Here is a 10,280-nt window from a genome sequence, read left to right as displayed (position 1 = left end):
CCCCTCCTCCCCTCCTCCCCTCCTCCCTTTTTACCCCTGGACAGCCTCGCCCTGCCCCACCACACAGCACACTTCCTGAGATTGTTCTCAGCTTGGATTTATGGGATCTGCTCAAGGAAATGTGCAGCACAAGGATTTCTGTGTATGGGGGTGTCTGTCCGATTGTTTATGTGTGTCTTGAATGAATAGTTAGACATTTGGCAAATACATTAATCCACTTTCTTACAGAGAGCTAGACGAGAGGATCAAAACCGCTGCGTCTGTGCACTTGATATGAAGCTACAGTCAACAGATGATTAGTTCATCTTAGTCTGAAGTTTGGAAATGGGGAAACAATTATCCCGGCTCTGTCCTACATTAAGCTTCAGAAATGCTGGTAGTTGGATTTTGTTAACCTTCGCCAGAGCCAGGCTTGTTGTTTCACCCTGTTTCCAGTCTTTATGCTAAGCTAAGCTAATTGGCTGCTGGCTGTAGCTTTATATTTAGCATGCAAGTGGTATCAATCTTCCTGTGTAGCTCTCAGAGAAGGAGAAAGAGAATACATTTGCAATGATTGGCTGTTGACCAAAGTGCGTGTTCCCTGTTTATGTTCAACCTTTGACTTGCTTCCTCTGTCCTGACTGGGCCACACAGGTGCGTTGACTTGACTTTATTTGAGCCACAGTTTCTCGTCACAGACCGGTCACCTTTCTGTCTTCTCAACAGGATGCAGTGGAAGACAACGAGCAGAGGAAGAAGCAGGAGGAAGCAATGAGAGAAAAGTTGTTGGCTCAGGAGGCTAAACAACATGACCCTAAGGTACAGACCAAGTGCAAGCAACTAAGCTGAATGAAAGCTATCAGATGTTTACTCAGTGCTAAATAAAGCTTCGCGGCGTGCCAAAAAGCACAGTGAACAGTACAAATCTCCTCTCCGCTGGTTCAGGTCCAGGCCCACAAGAAGAGGCAGCAGCAGCAGGAGCTGATTGCAGAGCTGCGCAAGCGGCAAGCCAAGGACCACCGGCCCGTGTATGAGGGCAAGGACGGCACTATTGAGGACATCATCACAGGTGGGCCAGACAGCACCCTAAAAAGACCCCATGTGGGCGCCAGCAGCCCCGGTCGTCCCAGGCCGAGGATGACTGTGGTCATTCACTGCTCGGCTCCTTTGAAGTGCACCTTGTGCTATGTGGTCCAGACACAGGCACATCTGGAGCACAGCACATAGCAGCTAGTTATTCCATGACGTGCTGTCTCGTTAGCTCTGACATGAACAATACTAAAGCTGTTGAGCCTCAATATGTTGATAGTGTACATGAAGTTCTGTATATAGGCTCTTTAGTCACAGGGTCCTTCTTTAAAGCCCCTATGTGTAGATTTTTTATGTGATTATAGTGTTTTTTATTATAGTATTCTGATGGTATATTTTTTTGTGTAGAGAAATGAGACAGTCCCAGTGAAAACTGGTTGGGGATTATGCAAGTGTCGTTCTTGAACGTACCACCAGGAGTTGCCAAAGTCAAGAGTTTTTCAAATTCTACATATAAGGCTTTAATGGGAGAAAAGATCAGTATCTACAGCCTCAGGAAACAATCAGTGATCAGTGCTTAAAATGTAAATAATATAAATGTTGCATTAATATAATTTTTGTTAGTATTAATAATGCTTCAATGCCACTACTGTGAGAGTCGTAACAGCTTATTATCCAGCTCTAATTCTATTTAAAAAAAACCTCCTGAGGCTTTTACAAGGTTTGCTACCAACAGCACAGCTCCACTGTTCTCAGATTCATTGCAGTCTCCTGAAATATGAAATACGAAGGCGGTCCAGTGCCCGCCTCTCCCCCACTCCCCTCACCCCCAGAAGGGCAGTGTCTCAGGTGTGACATGTTCTCTCTCCCTCCCCCTCCTCCCCCCAGTACTGAAGAGCGTGCCCTTCACAGCCCGCACTGCTAAACGCGGCTCACGGTTCTTCTGTGAAGCCAACCTCTGTGACGACGCCAACTGCTAGCCCTCCCCCCTCTAATGCCAAGGTTGTCCAGGTGTCTCTCGTATGCCTCCTGACCACTGTGCATGCAGCATGACCCCTCCCCACAACTTCTACCACTACAATTACTGTGAACTAACTTGGGCCATCATTGGTTGTTTGTGTTCTACTACTAGAGGACTCCTATCAGCATCTGATGATAGGAGTCAGCCAAACCTCTTTGCCTGGCACAGAGCTACATGGAAAAAGAAAAAAAAAAGAAAAAGAAAAGTTGTACAGAGTGTCAGCATATTTTGCGCGTGAAAAACATGTTGATACACTCAGAGTACAATCAGACATGACTGTGATGAAACGATCACGTCAGCGCATCATGCATGACACTATAAAAGGCTGTGCATTATTATGGCAGATTTCTTTGAAGGCGTTCTTTTCATGAAGCTGTCTATCATCAATAAAGAGGTTTGGCTAATTTACTGGTTTTATCAGCGATGCCTTGTTCCATGAGACTAACTTGTTTGGTGTTGGTGTTCCGGCTAACATGTGACTCTTCTTTCCTCAACCACCACTGTTTATTCTGCCCCCTCCAGCTGAAAAGAAGATTAATGACAGTATTTCCCACTCCTAAGAGAGGGTAAGGAAGGTAGCCTGGCTGAAACGCGGCCCGCTTGGCCTTCCAGCTCCTGTGTGCTGCTACAGTGATGTCAGTTGCTTCAGCTAGTGCTTCGGACGCAAAGCAAACAAAAATTTTAAAAAATGATGCTTTACCAGCAATGAGATTTGCTTTACCACACAAAATAAACATAATGAGGATTAATTAAGAAGCGAGTTACAGTATGTTTATGGTTTTAGAGAAATTCAGTATCACTCGCCCAAAAACATGTAATCAGTGATTTAATTTTCCTCCAAGTCTTTGTCTCAGTCACAAATCCCCTGCACTATTTTCAGAACATTGTTGTTTATGCATAACTGTACCCTTAAATATTGTCATCATTATCCTCACCCCCCCTCCTATTACATGTTGCATGTTGTCCAGTGTTCATTTACCTCTCACCTGTCAACAACGTCCGCCATGTTTTGTCTTTGCTAACTGTCATCCGCGGTGTGCTGAACAGCTATTTGGTCAACAGGCTCTAGGAAAACACACACACACACACACACACACACACACACACACACACACACACACTCAGTCAGATACACATGAACACAGTCTATATCAAAAACTGTTACAGAGTTCAATGTTTTCTTCCACTTTAGTGGCACAGGCATCTTGACTGTTGCTCCACAGACTGAAGAGCTTGTTGACCATTGTACTGTAACTGTAATAATGAAGGCTATGTTTTTTTATTTTGTACTGCTGCATTATTTGTGTTACAAAGTTGCTATAACTACATCCCCAAAGCCTTGGATTTCACTGTTTGTGCATCACCACCACCAGGTGAAATGCAAGGTTATGGGAATGTGTCATTCAGTGTTTAATCTGCATCGTTTATGCTCTTATTTGCTAATTTTATATTTCTAATACAGATTTAACAAAGTTTAACTGCAGATGTTGTTGCAGATTTTCTATAAATGAAATATACAATAATATACACTCAGTTGGCAATTTATTAGGAACACCTAGCTCAATCTAATGCAGTCTAATGCAATAAATCCTCCCGCATGAAGGTTATAATGTTGGAGGTGTTGATTCAACTTTATGCCGTAGTTTGTGAACTGTACTGCGTTATAAAGAGAAGTGTTTCTGTTTTTTGGTTCTTAACCTCAAAGGTATAAATGGGGTGGACAAAATAATAGAAACACGCCAGTTTATCGGGTGTATCTAGTGAACTGGCAGCTGAGTGTATGTCCGCTACATTTATGGCTTAAAGTCACTTAAACACTGCAAAAGAATGAAAGAAGCTACAGTGAGTAGAAGCAAATATGGGTCCTCTAACATGAGTGTCCCCCCTGTCTCTTACCCCTTTCTCCATGCCTACTCACAGATCTCCGAAACCAGCCTTTCCTGCGAGCTGACGCGTTGATCCGGAGCGGTTGGAAGAGACCCTAAACCACTTATTCGTCCCTTATACTCCCCCTCCCCACTATAACCTTCCTCCCTGTGTCCCGATGGTCCATCTCAACCCTGAGGCTGCAGATCACAAAGACTGAAAAAGGGAGGACAGGACAGAGCCCTTGTCTTAGCTGGGTAATTTATTTATTTATGGAGGCCCTTAACAGCCACTTTAAGTGAGCAGGCATCGTTACAGAAGCACAGCGGGTCACTCCTCTGTCTGAGAGCCGGACCAGTCGGAGGACGACCACATACGTACATACATACATACAGGTGAGGTGAGCTGAGGACCGGAGGACCCGCGAAGCAGGAGGAATGGTGCTTTCACTAACAAGTGCCTGCCAACACGTGGATCTTATTCCCAAAGCCGTTAACTTCCTCAGATTATGAAGTCGTAGCAGGACTTAGACTGGGAGGCAGCCAAGGGAAGATGCCGACACCGCTGCTGGGATGTTTGCCTCGAAGACACTCGCAGAGCCTTCCTCCAAATAACAGAGAAGCTTTGATATTAGACATTTGGGGACTGCTCCCCGACATCAAGCCAAGTCAACACATTCAATCAAGACTTAATTCTGACTATGGTTTATTTAGATTTCAGTCGCATGTATCTCTGAGGAAAAGGACCATCTGCTCCTCTACAGTACCGGTTCTTTTGGACAGGCTAGCCAAACCAAACTTTCTTGAATGTCTCATGTTTTGCTTCAGAAGTGCCTTTTTTGTGTAAACAGTGTTACTTCTCACAAGTCAGCCATAATTTGTTTATTTTACATTCTTTCATTTGTTAAAGATTGTATTTTTTATTGCCTTGTACTTTAACATTAGCCTTATAATACTGACAACAATATGCAAAAGTTGAAAAAAAAAAAGTTCCAGCTATAACGGCACACAACAACTAGAAGGTGAAGGGAATAATGGTCTTAAGATTACTCTTTTATTTACCTCTCCACACCAATGTCTTAAAGCTCATAACATTTGACATGAGAGTCATTGTGTCTTTGTGCCTTGTCCAAGTAGTTGTTAAAAAAGTGAATGTCGTCGCCTTGACAACACTTTCTGTCACACTTTTAGTGACATATGGGAAAGTGACAAATGTATGAAGAAAGTTCCACATGGACTACTGTTGAAGGGCTCAGATGGTGTTAACCTGCTATAGATGTGGTGATGGATGAAGGACGTTTCCATTCCTATGATGTCTTATGTTTTAAGCTCAAAGAGATGAATTTCCTCCTAAGAGACATCTGCACATTGGCACAAAGGGAGTGATTCTTTACACTACTTAATTTGGCTTACATTGTATGAGACACTATTCTTTAAGTGGACATTTATATTAATGTACATTGAAATCAAGAAATGTACTTTTTTTGGAAGAAATGATCCATGATATTGACTATTGACTGAAAGATGACACTTCCTTTTTAATAAATAAGATGAATTATGTAACTACAAGACCAAAGACTGTTATTACAATGCAGGCGTAAGTAAGCAAAGGTTTGTGGTCTTTCTTTAATGAAGCAACATGCAAACAAGTGCTTACCACATGTTCATGTTTTTTTTTTGTTTTTTTTACTTTTTAGGATAGCTCATGTTAATTTCTCATGTACTCCAGCAAGAAGTAACGAGCAATTGCTTTCCCTCTCCATCTCTCCAAATGACGGACAGAGCCACCGTACATTTCTACTATAAAAATCCATTTAATTTCTTATATCAAAAAGAAATAGAATCATAACAAAACAATCAGAACCACAAATATCCATGTGGGTTTTTGCCACCAAAAGAATTTCTCCAACTGAAAAATGATTGTTCTAATTTATATGGTTGGGTGAAAATCTAACAGAACAGGATGTTAAAAAAAAAAAAAAATTGTTATGAATACTGTTAAAAGTGAGGGGCAAAGCAAGAGCATTTCCTCTAGGATGGGTGTGTGACAGTACCATGCAGAGTGATATGGCAGGTATGGCTGAGAAGAAGCTCAGTTAAAAGCAGCATGGTGAGCAGTGACACAGAAAGCAACTTGAAAGACTAAAAACCAGGCTGACACAGACAGATGGTTAGCGTTAGCAGCAAGGCAAAGGAATTAACAAAGGAATGCTTATCAGGAAGCTGATCAGTCTCCTTCCTGGGAATGCACTTAACAATGAGCATTAACCTAAATTACATGTCCATGTAATTACATACAATACGGAAAAAAAAAAAAGAAGAAAAAACTCAATCTCCCACAGAAGTTCGTACCATCAAACGGTCTCCCTGGCCTTTCCTCAAAGTACATTTACAATCAAAAGACAAGGAACAAAAGCTAAATGTTACCATTCTCAGCTAATTATTCGTCGAAGATTGTTTTTCAGTGATGACCGGAAATTCACAGAAGCTTGCTGTCACTCCCAAAAAGAACTTTCTAGAACAGTTTCAGAGCAAAATCCGGCTTCTGTCCAGAGTGTCCTGCAGTAGGCTAAACCAAGGCCACGGATATCCATCCCAGGCTTTTTATCCTGGAATGTGGACTCTTACAATCATCTTCATCCAGCACACTCACACACGGCCATTGACGCATTCATTTCTGACACAAAGTATGTCAATTATACAATGACTTTAAAAAAAACTGTTAAAAAGTACAGACTGCTATTTGTTACTGATGTTTGTATTCCTGGGTATATTTTCAAGACACTTTGTTAATAGGTTTATATATATGCAAATATATATATATAACTTTAGTCTGTGCAAGGAGGTAAAAGACAATCACTTGAATGTAGTTGTTTGAGACAACAGAACAGACACTGTCTGCGATGCTGAGTCCTCCATGTGTACATGTGCAGTTAAACAACTTCTCATTTCTCCCTTTAGACCTCCAGCAGCAAACTTACATATACACATAACGTGAAAGACTGGGCCGAACCAGCATCCAGGAAGCATTCATAGTGAGCACTGACACTTCTCCTCTCTTTCATGAACAACAAAAGACTTGGCAACGTTTTCTATGATGGAACAATATTCTCTTTTTTTCCCCTATACAATTCATACAAAAATAAAAAATTAAAATTGTTCCACGGCCATTTGTATCGCTCTATCTTTTACATTTGCACAGAGGTAGTGGCTATATGTGTGAGAGGGGAGGGAGAGTTGTGAGGAGGAGGTGAGCAAAATTAAAAAGAAGAACTGAATAAATGTCTATAAAATGGTTCCTTTTTCATCACCAGAGGATTTTTTTTTTGTCAAAGAACAAAATATAATACTGCAATCACTTAAAAAAGTAGTCCTTCATTTTATACATTTTATACAGTGTTCTTGCTTTTTTTTTTTTGTTGCTTTTCTTTTCAGTTGGTAAAGGCATAAGATGAGAGCTTGCTGGCTCAGCACTGGGTTGGGCAGGGCAGGGCAATGTTGGCAGAGTTCAATCCAAGCCAAGCTCTACGCTAGTGGGTCACTCATGTCCTCATCGCCCTGGGAGAGAAGCTCCTTCTTTTCATCTGTGCTGGCCAGAGAGTTGCGGCTGTTGTGGGCGCCCATGTATAGGGTGGCATACACTGGGTTGGTGAAGTTGGTGGGCTGTGGAGCAAAGAAAATTACATGGTGAAAGGAGCGTTTACTGCGTTTTGTACTTGGGTGAACTAAGGGTTAGTTCACCCAAATAACAAAAGGACAACACATTTTCCCTCCTGCCACTAGGATCCCTGCAGACAGTTTTGGTTTGCTATTCGGTTTGTGTCTGTCTGCTCTGGTTCTTTGCTTCAGGACGTCCAATCACCAATCAACTCCCCTTGACCAAAGTGTAGGTGCAATTTCCATCCACCACATTTTTGATTTGAGCATAAAACCCAATTGTAAAAACAAAAGAATAAAATGCAGTGGAAATGCTTGTGTTTTGATAAAAGCAAGATGCGACAAAGTGCAATGTAACCAGACTTGGTGAATAAATAATGACGCACATGAGTTATGTGACTTAAACATCACTCCAGCTTCCAGTCCGCTGGAGAGAAAAAACATCAGATCTGTGTGGACCAATGAGGAGACTGTATCCTTCCTTAAATAATCAAATAATACAGGAAAAAAAAAATGTGACACGTGTTTTCTTCATTGTTTTCCACTGTTTGAGTTTTGACTGAAGCTCCTCTGGTGGTGGTTTAATGCCACCAAAATAAAATAGCACCACAAGCTTTTCATCTCAGTGAAACACACACATACTGGAAATGCACATTCATTCTATTTGTTTTCTGACATTTGGGAAAAACTTGCACTACGTTTTTACTTGTGGCACTTGACAAGGCTTGTAGCCCAGGTTCAGACATACTGGAGCCTGAAATTTCTGCTACCATCCCAAAAATAAAACAAACTGGTGTCATGGCAGTGAACACGTCCCAGTGATCTGGATAATCCAAAGACCTTTAAAACAGTTTCATTGGAACTACTTTCTAAAAAAGAAATGGCAGCACACCCCAAAATGTATTGGGGTGTGAAGTTTCAGAAACTTGGCTCATAACACTGACACTATCTGCTCAGCTAGACACCACTTGAAGTGATAAGATATGTTTTTTTTTGTTTTTGTTTCTTGGGTCAAATCTTGGGTCTTTAAACAGGAGTGCCGTCGGCTCTTTTACCTTGTCTGGGTCCAAAGCAAAGTCTGAATCCAGGAGCTCCCCGGCGTCATCGTCAGGGTCTCCCTCATAGATCTTATAGGCAGGGTTCCCAATCTCAACATTCATGGCTCCATTTGTCATTCGGTGGTGCTGGAAGCCCTTGGCACTGCAGACAGACAAAGATAAACAAACTCAATATTCATCTAAGCAATAGATTTAGACCCTAGATTATAAAAGACAATTCAATATTTTGGGGGGAATCCCTGAATGATACAACTCAGAGTGGCTGGAAAAGTATCACAACTTGGCATAAGCCATGTACTGACTCAGCACACTGCCACACACGATCCACACAACCAAGACAACACATATTAAAGGTTGTCAAATGAGCTTTTTTGACAAAAGACCATTTGATCAAACCCAGAGAAAATACCGCAGCATGTCTTTTGTGGAGAATGCTGGACTTTCGTGTTGCAAATATTTGGCTGTTTGCAAGCATTTAAACATTTTCAGAGATGCACAATTGTATATTTTACTATGCAAGGACATAGCGTAAGCCTAACATTTACACATGTAAACAAGGGAGGGTATGGAGATGCAAGAAGGACGAAACAGCTCAATTGTTTGTGCATCACCAGCAAAACCACTTGAGGTAAGAGTCAATAGGTCCCTGTGTTGCTTGGCTGGAACCCCACAGAGGATAATAGGAGATGGCAGGCAAAGACAAACAGACAGATTTCCAACGGAATGGACAAATGGACCAACAAAAAGCATAGCCAATCTGACTGGGTATTAAGGAAGGGAGGAGACAGGATTTGTGGGTCAACAGGTTGATTATGTAACCCTATAAAGTTACCGCGAGCATTGAGAACGAGATTTGCCTGGCCATAGAGACCTGGGAGACAGGAAATAGATGGTTATCAAAAGGTAAGAGAGAAAGAGAGGCTAGATAGTAAAGGTGTAAGGAGCAGATGAAAAATGGGAGTTTGAAAAAAAAGAAAAGAAAAAAGAAGTTTCTGAAACCAGGACCTACCCGCGCATTCTCCGCTTGTACCACAAGATGGCACCAACCACCAGCAGTGCCAGTAACAGCAGCAGAAGCACTGGGATTACGATGGAAGCAGTACCTGTGAGTTAGCAAATAATGAGAACAAATAGAACCAAAGTGCATGTTTTACCAACAAGACTCTCTGTCAGCAACTGTGTGACTTACTTCCACTGGAAGCAGAGGAATCTCTAGGAGCAGCTGCAACTTCACATCTGTATCCTCTCCATCCAGCAGGACACCTGAACACACAATGAGTCAGAGTTACAAAGTGTGTGTGTGAGTTTCAGCCAGAGAAAGACAGAGAAAGTATATTGAGATGGGGGTGGGTGTCATATCTTACTTGCACTGAGGCAGCAGTGTGCGAGTGTTAACTGAACATTGTCCATTTGCGCAGTAGTCCAAACAGGAATAGCAGCTGGGTTGGATCTGACCGTTGGGACAGCTACACACACAGATAAAACATGAATTACATTCCTCAATGATCATCTCAGAATGCTGATATAGCAGCGTTAATGCCTGTGGTTTTAGAATGATTTAAATGAGGGTGCGATGTTCGGATATCCACATATTTTTACCTCCACCAATGAGGTTATGTTTATAGCCGTGTCTGTTTGTTTTGTCGGCAGGATTAAGCAAAAAGTACAGAA

At 41.9% G+C, this 10,280-nt stretch overlaps 2 protein-coding genes across 7 annotated transcripts in view; one reads left to right on the top strand and one right to left on the bottom strand.

Moving 5' to 3' along the window:
- fmnl3 (formin-like 3) overlaps nt 1-6,239 on the top strand; it is a 34,141-nt gene extending 27,902 nt beyond the window's left edge. For 2 of the 5 annotated variants that reach the window (XM_023425119.2, XM_023425115.2), the window contains 4 exons: nt 706-798; nt 925-1,048; nt 1,897-2,010; nt 3,950-6,239. In XM_023425119.2, the coding sequence (XP_023280887.1) occupies nt 706-798; nt 925-1,048; nt 1,897-1,988 (309 nt within the window). In that variant the 3' untranslated portion in view covers nt 1,989-2,010; nt 3,950-6,239. Of the gene's footprint in view, nt 1-705; nt 799-924; nt 1,049-1,896; nt 2,020-2,551; nt 2,596-3,949 lie in introns of all 5 variants that reach the window. The other 3 variants (XM_023425118.2, XM_023425116.2, XM_023425117.2) reach the window with 3 other exon arrangements.
- Nucleotides 5,689-10,280, bottom strand: part of lrp1ab (low density lipoprotein receptor-related protein 1Ab) — an 88,405-nt gene continuing 83,813 nt past the window's right edge. For both annotated transcript variants that reach the window (XM_087179008.1, XM_023425114.2), the window contains exons 85-89: nt 9,974-10,075; nt 9,799-9,872; nt 9,619-9,712; nt 8,607-8,751; nt 5,689-7,557 (exon numbers count right to left, since the gene is read on the bottom strand). In XM_087179008.1, the coding sequence (XP_087035134.1) occupies nt 7,420-7,557; nt 8,607-8,751; nt 9,619-9,712; nt 9,799-9,872; nt 9,974-10,075 (553 nt within the window). In that variant the 3' untranslated portion in view covers nt 5,689-7,419. The remainder of the gene's footprint in view (nt 7,558-8,606; nt 8,752-9,618; nt 9,713-9,798; nt 9,873-9,973; nt 10,076-10,280) is intronic.

The sequence above is a fragment of the Seriola lalandi genome, unplaced genomic scaffold (assembly GCF_002814215.2).
Source record: "Seriola lalandi dorsalis isolate HSWRI2012SDOR001 ecotype SW California unplaced genomic scaffold, Sedor1 jcf7180002054767, whole genome shotgun sequence".
NCBI lineage: Eukaryota > Metazoa > Chordata > Actinopteri > Carangiformes > Carangidae > Seriola > Seriola lalandi.
The sequence above is the reverse complement of the archived record's forward strand: the minus strand, read 5'-3'. Positions and strand labels throughout refer to the sequence as shown.